This window comes from Dipodomys spectabilis, unplaced genomic scaffold, assembly GCF_019054845.1.
Source record: "Dipodomys spectabilis isolate Male_0828 unplaced genomic scaffold, ASM1905484v1 ptg000234l, whole genome shotgun sequence".
In the NCBI taxonomy this organism is placed as follows: domain Eukaryota; kingdom Metazoa; phylum Chordata; class Mammalia; order Rodentia; family Heteromyidae; genus Dipodomys; species Dipodomys spectabilis.
In genome coordinates this window covers 12,266,180-12,280,262 of record NW_024870911.1, presented here as the reverse complement: position 1 = coordinate 12,280,262, position 14,083 = coordinate 12,266,180, and the positions used below count along the sequence as shown (strand labels likewise).

Sequence of the window (14,083 nt, the reverse complement as noted above, 5' to 3'; positions counted from 1 at the left end):
AGGGAACTGGAAGCCAGCCCGGAGGGTCCCGGGAGTGATTGGCGGGTGGATACCCCATCCCGTCATGCACTGCCACAGATCCGGAGACCGCGCCCCCCTCCGCGAGGCCCCGGGAACGCGTGTGAGCCCCGCCCCCGGAAGCGCCGCCTGCCGGTGGCATTCTGGGAGTTGTAGGCGCCGGTTCTTTCCCCCCCTCCCCCAGCCCGCGGGGCGGCCGTCCGCACTCTCCATGAGGCTGCCAGAGCTGGCCCGCGCGGCACCGACGCGGGGAGCGCGCTTCGCGCTGACTCAGCGGCGGCGACGACGGCGGCGGCGGCATTAGGCGGCTCTCGCTCGCGCCTCTCTCCCTTCCTGGGGCCCCGACCCCGCCCGCCTGCTGGGTGAGCCTGCCCGCTCCGCCGCGCCACGCAGGAGGAGGCACCAGGGGACGCGGAGCGGCGCGCGGCCCTGGCCCGCTCGGTCTCCGGCGTGAGCGTTGCCGGCCGTGGCGGAGGACTACGGCGACGGGGACGACGGCCGCGCTCCCCGCTCCGCTCTGCTGACGGGCCCTGGGGAGCGCAGGCGGGGAGCAGCGATGGAGTGATAGGGAAGGTGACTGGAGCTGGGCTGGGGTGGGGGTGGCGGCATCGGGGACCCGGAGCGGGTTGGGTCCGTTCACGCGGGGGGCTGCAAGGAAGTTGGTCGGACCGGACCAGCCGGAGGGAGCCCCGACTCCGGGGAAGCCAACGGGGGTCTCTCCGTGGCGGGGCGCCCCCGGGCCGGGCAGCCGGGGGTTGGGGGCGGGGGGGGGGGCGGGTTACGGGTTGCGGCCGCCGTCGCGGAGCGCGTCCCGAGTGCGTGGCCGCCAGTTGCCTGGTGTTTCATCACTCGGTTGCCACGAGGCTCGCTTTTCGGCACGGATCGGGACTAAGTTTGTGGTTGCGGGGAGGCCAACCCTGGAGAGTCTGCAGCACTTTTGCTCCCCCCCCCCTCCCCGACCCCCAGCCCTTGTTATGATCGTTGTGGTGAGTAACACTGGTTTCAACTGCGGAGACCTCAAACTTGATTCACGTCCCACCCCGGGACAAAAAGAAGGGAAAGTGTTGTAAATTGCAGTAAGTACCTCCATTTCTTCTGTTCCCCCTCCATCATCATCCTTCACGAGCACGGAGAAGCCCGATGCTTCCCCCGTAACCAGAAAAACGAGTACTTTTGCAAAGCGTTAATTAGTTGTTACTGGGGAAGTTACGTTTTATTACAGCGACTTGTCAGCGTGATGTTCAAAGCCTGGGGAGGGAAGCCCTTCGTGGGGGTGGAGGAATTTTCCAAATCGTTTGATTGTTGACTTAATGGCTATCCTGGGAAAAGTCAGGGCTTAATATTTAAGTACGTTGTTGCCCTCACCTTTCCACTCTGGCAAGACGCATAATCGTGTACCATATTGTAACAAATGTTTAATCCCACACGGAAATACCAAATATCCTGTTAGAATACTATGTGTTCATGCCCAATCTTTTACTGGCAATGTTGTTACTTTTTTTTTTTTTTTACTCTTGTTGTAACTTCGCTTTTTGCTCACACTTGGGTACTTTTCCCCTACTATATTGGTTACCTGATGCCTTTTCTGGAGGATTCCTTCTCTAATGATAACTGTAACAAGTTTGTTTCCTTAAGATGATGATTAGCCCTGTTTTTCCATAGGACCCCTTTTTCTCTTGATAGGATCAGAGCAAAGTGACCGATTCTAAAACTTAAGGAATAAAAACTTAAGGAAGACTGTATTTATGACTTCTTACTTTGAGGGCTGGGAAGGTGGCTCAGTGGTAGAGCGCTTGCCTTGCATGCATGAGGCCCTGGGTTCGATTCCTCAGCACCACATAAGAAAAAAGCCGGAAGTGGCGCTGTGGCTCAAGTGGTAGAGCACTAGCCTTGAGCTGAAGAGCTGAGGGACAGCGCCCAGGCCCAGAGTTCAGGCCCACAACTGGACCCCCCCCCCCCCAAAAAAAAAAAGACTTTTTACTTTGAATTCACAGAAATTCTGAAATTGTTTTTTGCTTCCATTTTTCCATGGGTTGTAACCAGATTTTCTTGCCACTCATGGTCAAGGGAGAGAACACATTATTTTATCATCTGTTCCAAATATTAATTTTCTAGTTTAAGGACGATCTAAGTTTCCATCTCCTTTGTGCTTACCTCTAAGTAATCAACTGAGGGTCTATTATGTGCCAGACTTGCCCTGCACACTTTGTATCATTGAGACCCTTTTTATGGTATATGGTCTTTATCCTGTGTCACAGGGAGTGCTCTAAGGGTTTGTTAAATTCATATGGCCTCAGTTTTTTTCTTAAATGGCAAGATGTGAATATAAACCTGGCTCTTTAAAAATCCGAAACTTGTGTTCTATCTCTTAGGAACATAATGAGGACAATCTTTGCTCTTTAAAATTAATAAGAAAAAATTAGCTTGCAGTGACTTAGAGAGGTATCTAATCCAGTTTTGGGAGGACTGGATAATAAGGGAAGAAGTATTCTTTAAAAAGATAACCTCTAAGTTGAATGTGGAAGGACTAGCAAGGGTTAACCCAGGGACTAAAAAGAGCCAGTGTGTGCAAAGATGCAAGGCAGAATGCCTCTGGAGAACTGCCCGTGATGCAGTATTGCCAGCCGTGCTGCGTTGGGGTGTCGTGTGGGTCAGAATGGTCAGCAGTTACTCAAAAGCAGTGTGGGCACCAGGACAGTGAGGGTATGTCTGTTTCCTTTGCTGTAGTTTGCAGGTATGCAATGACTGGTAAGAGAAGGGGCTGAGCTTTCAAGACTCTCGGCCCTTACCCTGGTTTACCATTTGTTTCCAGCAGGCCCAAGAAGGAAGGAAGAATGTCCAGGTCCTGTAACCTGGGTGTGATCTGATTGTGGCCTGGCCTTTCCTAAAACTGTACAACCCCCTCTCACGCTCCCCCATGAGTTTCTTGGCCTCTTTGGTTCTTTTTAGTTAGCATAACTCAAAAAGCAAAATAATGGAAACAGGCCTAGTATCCCTACCTTAATGCAGTTTTCACATCATTTTGTAGTTCCATGTTAACTGAAATATAAACATACATTCTGTCAACAACTAAGATGCCTTTCAGGGCTGATAATGTTTTTTAAGATTATACATTAGAAGCCAGACACTGATGGCTCACACCTATAATCGTAGCTATTCAGGAGTCTGAGATGTGAGGACCTCTTGTTTGAAGCCAGCCTAGGAAGGAAGACTCTTGTCTTCAACTGACCAGCAAAAGACTGGAAATGGAGCTGTGGCTTAAGTGGTACAGTGCCTTTTACAGAAAAACGAAGTGAAGCATGCCAGGCCTTGCATTCAAGCCTCACACCTGTGTGTGTGTATGTGTGTATGTATGCATGTATGCATGTATGCATGCGTATATGTGTATGTGCGTGTGCACATGAACACACACCTGATACTGGGGATTGAAGTTGGAGCCTGATTTTGTTGTTAACAACTGGGGTTCTACCACTTGAGCCACACCTTCAGAGAGTCTTTTTGTGAAACTTAGACTCCATTATTTGTAGTTTGAGTGAATTTCAGGAGGTTTTTCTTTTATACACTTAAGCATATGTATATTTTCATTCCCTTACATTTTGGATAAGCATTTATTTTGTTTCTTGTATTTTCCTCCTTTTTATGTGCAGATGTTTGTGGATTCTTCTGTGGGATCAGAGGGCAAGTCTGCTATAATCAGAAAACTTCAAGAATAACAGCAGGGATGGATGAACAAGCTCTTTTAGGGCTAAATCCAAATGCTGATTCAAACTTTAGACAAAGGGTAAGTTAGTCTGTTTAATCATTCTAAAAGCATGTTAAATATGTATTAAAGGCTCTGAATAAAAAATGTATAACAAAATAGTTCTGGTTTGGATAAATGAATAGAGGCAAACAAATTTGAAGTAAGTTTATTCTGAATACTAAAACAAGTGTTTTGATTTATTTTGGGCTTGCTTAACTGAGCCATAGTATTTAAATCACATGATTTGAGGCAGGTTTTATCCAACACCTCATTGTTTCTAATTATTTACAACTTGTAACACAGGATTGTTTAAGAGACTTTCTACAGTTATACACATACATATTTTATTCTTCTGTTTCTTGGCTTGGTTTATACAAATGGTTTAATCCTTGTGTTGGTAATATTCAATATCCAGGTAGACGTAGAGATAAAGCATTTATGACATGCTATCTCTTAAATTACATAAAATGAATACATGATAAGGAATCTATTAACAGGTATTAGGATAAATGTAAACAATATAGCTTACAACTATAATCATGACTATAAATTGATAAAAAAAAATCATCTAAGAAACAAAGCTAATAAACTTTTAAACACACAAGTAGTCTAAAAATTCTCTTGGGAGAATTTTTAAAATGAGCTAAATGAAGTTAATAATCTCACCAAATTTGTAGCTGTTTTTTTCTTCCTTGAAAGCAAAAAGTGACTTAGTACCTGACTTTGCTGTTAAATAAGTAACTAGCCCTTCAGAGACAGGAAATAACTGGAATTGAACTTAAGTGACTGGCCCATTGCAAGACAATAATCATACTAGTTAGGATATCAAAAAGCATTAATAGTTCTTGTCTATGTATAAACAGAATTTCTTTTTCATAAGTGTTTAAACTACCTGTCTTCAAACTAGTTGAAGCATTACTTTGGTATGTATATTGTATTTAAAAGCTGTTGTCTACTTCAAGTTATTAGATGGCCTTTCCTATTTTTTAAAGTACTCTTTGAAATATATAGTATTTTTATATGTTTATTAGGGTTTTTTTGGTGGTACTTGAGTCACTCTTCAAGTAATATTTTTCACTAGTTATTTTGAGTGTAGTCTAGCAGAAACAACATGCTCTCCTAGGCTGGCTTTAAACTGCAATTTGCAGAACTCAGCCTCTAGAGTAGCTAGGCATGAACCACCCATACTGAGCTGTGTAGTTTGTTTTTGGTGCCAGTCCTGGGGCTTGAACTCAAGGTCTGGGCACTGACCCTGAGCTTCTGTGCTCATGGCTATTTCTTGCTCTAGCCACAGTGCCATTTCTAGGGTTTTTTTTTTTTTTTTCTAGGGTTTTTTGTTTCTTTTTTTTTTTGTAGTTATTTGGAGATAAGAGTCTCACAGACTTTCCCTGATCAGTATGGCTTTGAACAGCAATTCTCAGCGCTCAACCTCCCAATTAGCTGGAATTACAGAGCCAATGGTGCCCAGCTCTTTATTTAAACTAAAATAAAATAAAGTATCAGAAGGGGTGGGAAGGTGGCTCAGTGGTAGAGTGCTTGGCCTTGCATGCATGAGGCCCTGGATTCCATTCCTCAGCACCACATAAGCAAAAAGAAAAAAGCCGGAAGTGGCGCTGTGGCTCAAGTGGTAGAATGCTAGCTTTGAGCTGAAAAGCTGAGGGACAGTGCCCAGGCCCAGAGTTCAGGCCCCATAGCCGGACCCCCCCCCCCCAAAAAAAAAAAAAGTATCAGAAAAGTAATAGCAATATATTAATAGTGATTTTATTTATTTATTTTTTGCCGGTTGTAGGCCTGAACTCTGGGCCTGGGCGCTGTCCCTCAGCTCTTCAGCTCAAGGTTAGCCCTCTACCACTTGAGCCACAGCGCCACTTCCGGCTTTTTCTGCTTATGTGGTGCTGAGGAATCCAACCCAGGGCCTCAGGCATGCAAGGCAAGCACTCTACCACTGAGCCACCTTCCCAGCCCCTTAGTAGTGATTTTAATACAGAAGTTGGTATTTTTGTTGGAAAAAATAGGTTCTGCCTCAGGAGTATTTTAAGAGTCCAGGTTTAATTTGTATCCTCTTAAATATCCAGGCTTAATTTACATGCTTTTAAACCAGCCTGTGAAGCTAACCGAATCAATGAAGGTAAAAAAGAATCTTGAGAAAAAGTGAATTCTGAGAGCACAAAATATTACAGTTTAGGAATAGTGGGAACTTACTAGATAGGTGGAAGATCCTGGCTGTCTCACAATATCAGTTGCTCATTTGTCCCTTGGTTTTAGTAAATGTAGCTGAACTGTTATATAGATGCAACAAAAAAATATGGGCAACAAAGACCAATGATCATCTCCAACATTGCTACAGAATCTTTTTAATGCTAGTAATATAGGATCAAAATACAAAATTTTTGGTTTAAAAGTAGAGCTTTTTATTTCCTTAAAAAACAAAACAAAACAAAAAAAACCCCTCAGCTTTGGCTTAACATTTGGGGCTAATGTTTTCAGACTGTAAATCACTTAGTTTTTCTAGTACCCAACCCAATTAATAGGCTATCTGGTAGCTCCTTACTAAATCACTTGTGTGAATTCTGGTGTGATGCAAGGCTCATCATAAATAACAAAAGACAGGCAACCATGCTGGATAAGAAATGTACTCATTACCTTGCTCCTGTAACTGTAACCCCTCTGTACAGTATTTTTACAATAAAAAACTTAATTAAAAAAAATAATACATTGACATTAAAAAAAATAAATAACAAAAGACAGTCCTATCATTCTGGAAATTCTATAGGTTTAAAGTTTGAGCTGAGTAGGAGAGGGATGGAGCAAAGCCTAAATAAATTTCTTGTTATACCATGTTTATAGGTCAGGATAGTTTTTGGTGATTTTCATTTAATCAGCTTTATTTACTAGTCCTCTATCAGTGAAACAGCTTTGAACCACATATGAAAATTCACTCATTTATATATTAAAATAATTTGGAGAACTGTTACCTAAATGTATATATTTTTAACCCAGAGGAAAAAACTAATCTTTGGGTCTTGACTCTATTTTTATGTACCTCCCATAAACATAAACACCTATAACTAAAACAAATTTCATAAAATACTATTCTTGCTAGATAACGAATCATTTGACAAGTCCCAAGTCAAAAAAAGACATAATTAATCCTTAACTTCCTGGACTAAGCACCAAATAGGTTACTAGAAGTATAGGACAGGTAAACAACCTGGGTCAGTGTACAAGAGAAGAAGTCAAACAAGTCAAGAACATAGCTAAAAAAGTACCATCATGAAAACAGCAGTTTAGCCTATCTCAGTTCTCTTGGCCTTGGCTTGAACAGGGAGAACTGGAGTCCTTGAAAATGATCAGTGGGTCTCCTGGGGTCTCCTGATTCCTGTAAGGTTGTGATTTAGAGTCCCTTATTTCCTCATTTTCTTATTTCTTCTTCTTTTTCTTTTTTTTTTTTTTGTTGGTCGTGGGGCTTGAACTCTGGGCCTGGGTGCTGTCCCTAAGCTCTTCAGCTCAAGGTTAGTGCTCTGCCACTTGAGCCACAGCACTACTTCCAGTTTTCTGGTGGTTAATTGGAGATAAGAGTTTTATGGCCTTTCCTGGCAGGGCTGGCTTTGAACTGTGATCCTTAGATCTCAGCCTCCTGAGGAGCTAGGATTACAGGTGTGAGCCACCTGCACCCGGCTTATTTCTTCATTCTTTTGTAGTCCCCTACCCCCATTTCGTTGTCAGGCAGGTTTTAGTTTATCAGCTGTCACCTGCAAGCCCTATAGGCCTCCTTTGCTACTAACCCATATCAGTGCAGTGCGCTGTGTTTTTCTGTTCTATTTCATTTTTTAAATTGCTAATCAGGGCTGCTAAATTGATTTAATCATTAATGGTTACATACAACAATTAAATGCTATAATCACCATTATAATAACAATAAATGCTAATTGAATTTGGATTTCTATGTTTAATGTTCCTTCTACCTGAAGTTTGTATCAATACACAATTGCTTAAGTCATGTAATAGTTTTCTAAAAATCTTCATGACTGTGTAAGATGTTCTTTACAGATTGTGGTTACTTTACTATTTGTCCATTGTCATATGTGAATTCTTCATTTAGTGGTATGTGCTACTGAAAAGGACTAGCATGAGTAACTCCTGCTTTCCCTTTCATCTTGTAGAGGCCATATATATTTGATGCTGCATCCATTTGAGAGTTTACTGGCTCTTTGTGCCAGTACAGTGTTGAACACAGGGTGTAGGCACTGTCCCTGAGCTTTTCTGCCACTTAAAATCCACAGCTCCACTTTCTGGCTTTTTTGGTAGTTAAGAGTCTCAATGACTTTCCTGCTGGTGATTGGCTTTGGACCTTGATTCTTGGATCTCAGCCTCCTAAGAAGCTAGGATTACTGGCATGAACCACTAATGCCTAGCTAGCATAGCGTTTTTTTTAGTTCTGATTTATAAACAGGGAGGGAGAACCATTCCTAACCTTTTTATTTTTCAGTTACTTAATTTGTTCTCAAAGTTTTTGTCTTGCAGTTATAATCCACTCCAATCTCTTTTGCTAGGGAATTACATAATACAAGAGAAGAATTGAAATACTCCTCAGTGTAACAGTACATTACACAAACATAAGTTTTTGTTGTTGTTGTTTGTCGGTTGTGGGGCTTGAACTCTGTTCCTGAGCGCTTCAGCTCAAGGCAAGTGCTCTGCCACTTGAGCCACAGTGCCACTTCCAGTTTTTTGGTGGTTTATTGGAGTCTCACAGCCTTTCCTGCCCAGGCTGGCTTTGAACCGAGATCCTCATATCTCAGCATCCTGAGTAGCTAGGATTATAGGTGTGAGACACCAGCGCCCAGCACATATATTTTTCACAATCACCTCTAGAAGATTTGTTGTTAAATTTTAAAAATTCCGTCTTATACCTTATTATAATCACATATACCTTAGTATTATGTCATTTATCTTTTTCCTTTGAGTCCTTTTAATGATCCAGTGACGTTTTCAGGGCTTTCTTTTTCATTTTTTTTTTTTAAGTAGTTGTACAAAGGAGTTGCCATTTAACAAAGCAGTTTTTGAATACAATGCATCTTGAACCATGTCCTCACTGCTGTAAGGAAAAAAATCAAAAGCGTTTGATTATGTGACTAATGGAATTTGTCTTCTATTTAAACGTTTTTTCTTAAGATTAAGCCACACAGTAAATATGTTCAGAAACCTGCATTGGATACGTCAGCTTTTTTTTTTCTATTCACTAAATTATTCTTGATTTGTTATCTCATAAGTGTTTTGTTGAGTACTAGTTGGCCATTGAAATTGACTTACAAATGTCTGTTTCTTTATCAACCTACAGGCCCTGGCCTATTTTGAGCAGTTAAAGATTTCCCCAGATGCCTGGCAGGTGTGTGCAGAAGCCTTAGCTCAGAGGACATATAGGTAAATAAAGAAAAATTCATGTGACATCAAAAATAATTGAAATTTCTGTGAACATAGCAGGACTGTTAATTTTACCTATATGAGGAAAGTTAAACCAAAACTCTTTGTGATTTTCCTTTTGGAAAAATTTAAATTTAATGATTTAGTAGAGCAGTAAGAAAATGAGCTAATAATTGAGACTTTCTAGAATTGACTTTTTGGCAGAATTATCCTTCACTCTCCATATATTGTGTACCTGACAGCAAATTCCAGTTAGAATAGACTACAATAGAAACTTCTCTATCATCTCTTGATTGGAATGATAATTGGTTTTTGGAAAAGGTCATACCTATCTTTAAAAGTTTTTAAATGATTAAATTCTGTCTTGTGTGTGAATTTTGCTAATTGTTTGGTCAATTTGTGTGGTCTAAATTAAGATAAAATCTTTATCCTTATATGAACTAGTTTCCATTACGAAGAAAAAAAAGTACTATGACTAAGCCTGGCCTACACTGTTAAGAATGAGCACAATGTTGGACTGTAGGGGACTTTATCAGAGTTTGTAGCTGGCTCCACTACAGCTCTGCATCACACTTGAGAAATGATTAAGAGTGGATAATTGGTAGTGAAAAGATCCTTCAGGTCCATCCCAGGGGACCATGCAGAGGCTGGCAGGCACAGGAGAAACATTATTGTAAGGTTTATTAGAGGGGCCATATCTCCCCAGGAGAGGGAGCACATGGCCTCTGTCCCCATCCAAATCCTAGGGGGACTTGAGGTAAAATGCTTGCACAGGGGAGGTCTGGGCGGAGAGAGAGAAGTGGCCAGCTACCTGGCAGGAACTCCAGGGCATGCAGAAGTTCAGATTTGAGGACCAATGGTGGGGATAATACTAATAGGTGGATGTTAACTTTGGTTCCCATCTTATAAGAGCAGGACATTTGTAGTTTGATATCTTGTATACGCTTTTAGGTAGGAGCAATAGTCTGTCCATCTGACACTGTTAATTTGTATTTGGCTACAATATAACTGACTAGACAAATTCTAAGAATGATTTGGATGATCATTTTTGATTTGACTTAGCCAGTCTCTTGCTGTTTTTCATTTGTTATTTTAGACCTGATCTTTCTACCATATAATGTAGAAATTGTTCCAGATATCTTCTTGAATTTAGAAGGAGTATCTTCCATTTGCAGAACACTACATTTAAGGAGCATGCTAAAAAAAATTTATTATTTTGCTTGTCAGATTAATAGAAATATTAAATTATTACACAAACCTGTTCTTGTCGCTTTTAAACAAATGGATTTGAGTTTTTTTTTTATAAAATGTGCTTGGTAAAGCTGATGGCATACACTGTAATCCTAACTACTGTGGTCTGAGGATCACAATTTGAAGCCAGCCTGAGCAGGAAAGTCCATGAGACTCATCTCCAGTTAACCACCAGGAAATGGAATTGGAGCTGTGACTCAAAACAGTAGAGCACCAGCCTTGAGTAAAAATCTGGATAGTGCCCAGGCCCTGAGTTCAGCTTCACAACTAACAAAAATAAAGAGAGATTGGTAAATAGATAAGTTAAGAAATCTAAGTTTGAGCAGCTCCTCATTATTCGTTAATGTTTTATTTTCTGACTTTGTATTCTGAGTGTCTAATTTTCTTGTTGTTTTTTTTTCCAGTGATGATCACATAAAATTCTTCTGCTTTCAAGTATTAGAACATCAAGTTAAATACAAGTAAGGCTTTTTGCACTGTTTTGACTCAGATTTGAGGAGAGGCCGTTTTTACTTGGTTTTTACTTTGAGGGAATCATAATATATAGGTGGTAAATTGACAATATGTAAGTTACATCTAAGCCAGGCACCAGTGGCTCATGCCTGTAATCCCGGCTACTCAGAAGGCTGAGATCTGAGGATGATAGTTCAAAGCCAGCCTGGATAGGAAAGTGTGTGATTGTTATCTCCAATAAACGACTCAGAAAAAGCTAGAAGTAGTGCTGTGGCTCAAGTGGTAGAGCACTAGCCTTAAGCACAAAGTGGTTCAGGGACAGTGCCCAGGACCTGATACAAGCACCAGGACCAGAAAAAAAATGTGTGTGTGTATGTGTGATATACATATATATAATTACATATATGTGTTTTATATGTGTGTTTTATATATATATATATATCTAAGTTATAAGTGTGTTTTGATTTATTCCAAGTGGGATATTTTGTTGGTTATATATAAAAGTACACATATTTCCAACTTGTCTGAAAAAGCCTGAATGAGTAGCAACAGTAGTCCAATTTTATTTTACTTTATTTATTTATTTTGGTTGGTCATGGGGCTTGAACTCTGGGCCTGGACACTGTCCCTTAGCTCTTCAGCTCAAGGCAAGTACTCTACCACTTGAGCCACAGCACCACTTACAGTTTTCTGGTGGTTTATTGAAGGTAAGAGTTTTATGGACTTCCTGCCTGGACTGGCTTTGAACCTCAGTTCTCAGATTTCAGCCTCCTGAGTTGCTAGAATTATAGGCATAAGCCACTGGATTTATTCTTTTTTTTTTTGGGTCCGGTTGTGGGGCCTGAACTCTGGGCCTGGGCGCTGTCCCTCAGCTCTTCAGCTCAAGGCCAGCACTCTACCACTTGAGCCATAGCGCCACTTCCGGCTTTTTTCTTTTTGCTTATGTGGTGTTGAGGAATCGAACCCAGGGCCTCGAGCATGCAAGGCAAGCGCTCTACCACCAAGCCACCTTCCCAGCCCCTCCTTGCATATTCTTTAAAGCCCGATTGATAGGCATTACTAATTTATTTTAGGAAACTTAAGATAATTATTTCCCCTCAAATTGATGGGACTTATTTTCAAAACCAGACTCCAAATAATAGCCACTATGCTTTTTCTCTGTTATGAACAGATATTCAGAACTAACTACTGCTCAGCAACAGCTGATTAGAGAGACACTCCTCTCTTGGCTCCAAGCTCAGGTAAAAGACTTCATTTTATTTAAAGGGCCAATAGAGTTCTTTACTGCATGTTCTTCTTTTAATTAATGGAGCTAATCTAACATTTAAAGCATTTGTGTAACTAGTTTTTTATTTTCCTTAAAAAGCAAGTAGACAGAAGAAAAATGATTTTTTCTTCTTGGAAGAAATTGTATCTTTTTTAAAACTCTGTATGTGAAGTCTAAGAATGAGCTAGGCATGGAAGATCATGAGTTTGAGGCCATCCTGGGCTACATAGTGAGATTCTGTCTCAAAAAGAACAAGAGTTAGGGAAATAGCCCAGTGGTAGAACATTTGTTAGTGTACATAAGGTTGTAGGTTCAGTGCTTAGGGCTACACAAAGAAGAACGAGAGGTAGTCACTGAAAATTGTGTTTGTTCTCTGGCTAGTCACTTAAGTACTTGGATAAAATTTGATAAAGTTTTGTTGCTTTGTTAATCTGGACAATGTTGAAGTTCAGTGAAGTTTTACATACTAGTGATAAATGGAAACAATATGCTGTTTAACCTTTTCAATTTAATTTAATAGCAGTGTTTTGTTTGTCAGATGCTGAATCACCAACCAGAGAAGACCTTTATACGAAATAAAGCAGCCCAAGTCTTCGCCTTGCTTTTTGTTACAGAATATCTCACTAAATGGCCCAAGTTTTTTTTTGACATTCTCTCAGTAGTGGACCTAAATCCAAGGGGAGTAGATCTGTACCTCCGAATCCTCATGGCTATTGATTCAGAGTTGGTGGATCGTGACGTGGTTCATACATCAGAGGCAAGTGACTTCACATTAATTTCTCATTATTAATGAAGATTTTGCAGAAGGGAAGGAACCCATAATGGAAAAAGGAAATGGTTTTTTTCTTTTCAGTAATATTTTTTTATAAGTTTTCATTAGCACATATTAGTTATTCAAAGGGGTGATTTTATTATGACATTCACACATACATGCATTGTATCCTGATCAAACTCACCCCTTCTAACCTTGCTTTGTTCTGTTTTCATATATTTGTATAAAGCACTAAAGCCATATTAAATCCTTACCCTCTCTGTTGATCCCTTCCCCCGTCACATACCATCCTCCAACAGCCTTTTATTTTCCTGTAAACAAAATTTTAGTAATAATTACACATTTGTCCAGCATTATGGGTTTGATTTTCCTTTCCAATATAGGTTGAAATTAAGAGTTACTGCATTGAATTTTCTAGCTGGGCACCAATGGCTCATATTTCTAATCCTAGCTATTTGGGAGGCTGAGATTGTTGAGACTGCAGATTGAGGCAATCCTGGGCAGAAAAAAATCATACAACCCCTTCTCATTGAAGAGCTAGATGCAGTGGCACTTAAATGTCATACAAAATACTGGAAGTCTACCATTGGTAGACTACACAGGAACATACCTAGGCAGGAAGCAAGACCCTATCTAAAACAATAAGCAAAAATCAGAGCCTGAGTCTGAGATCAGTGGTTTTAAAGAAAGAAAAAAAAATGACTTAGGAAACATGAGGCCCTGAGATCAAACCGAATACCACCGGGGAGGGGGAATGGGGTGGGCGGGAATCAAGAGTTACTAGAGTTTTTTTTTTTGTTGTTGTTTTTTGGTCGGTTGTGGGGCCTGAACTCTGGGCTTTGGCCCTGTCCTTCACCTCAAGGCTAGCACTCTACCACTTGAGCTACAGCGCCACTTCTGGCTTTTTCTGCCTTTGTGGTGCTGAGGAATCAAACTCAGCGCTTCATTCATGCAAGGCAAACAAGCACTCTACACCAAGCCACCTTTCCAGCCCTAGAGTGTTGTTATTTATTTTTTTTATTTTTTGGGGGGGTCCGGTCATGGGGCCTGAACTCTGGGCCCAGGCGCTGTCCCTTAAGCTCTTCAGCTCAAGGCTAGCGCTCTACCACTTGAGCCATAGCGCCACTTCTGGCTTTTTTCTTTTTTGCTTATATGGTGC

The 14,083-nt window shown here is 41.0% G+C and overlaps 1 protein-coding gene across 2 annotated transcripts in view; it reads left to right on the top strand.

Moving 5' to 3' along the window:
- The first annotated feature begins 469 nt into the window (after nt 1-469).
- Nucleotides 470-14,083, top strand: part of Xpot (exportin for tRNA) — a 46,238-nt gene continuing 32,624 nt past the window's right edge. The window contains exons 1-6 of one of the 2 annotated variants that reach the window (XM_042698894.1): nt 470-591; nt 3,666-3,799; nt 9,099-9,181; nt 10,837-10,893; nt 12,057-12,126; nt 12,691-12,909. In XM_042698894.1, the coding sequence (XP_042554828.1) occupies nt 3,740-3,799; nt 9,099-9,181; nt 10,837-10,893; nt 12,057-12,126; nt 12,691-12,909 (489 nt within the window). In that variant the 5' untranslated portion in view covers nt 470-591; nt 3,666-3,739. The remainder of the gene's footprint in view (nt 592-3,665; nt 3,800-9,098; nt 9,182-10,836; nt 10,894-12,056; nt 12,127-12,690; nt 12,910-14,083) is intronic. The other variant, XM_042698895.1, reaches the window with a different exon arrangement.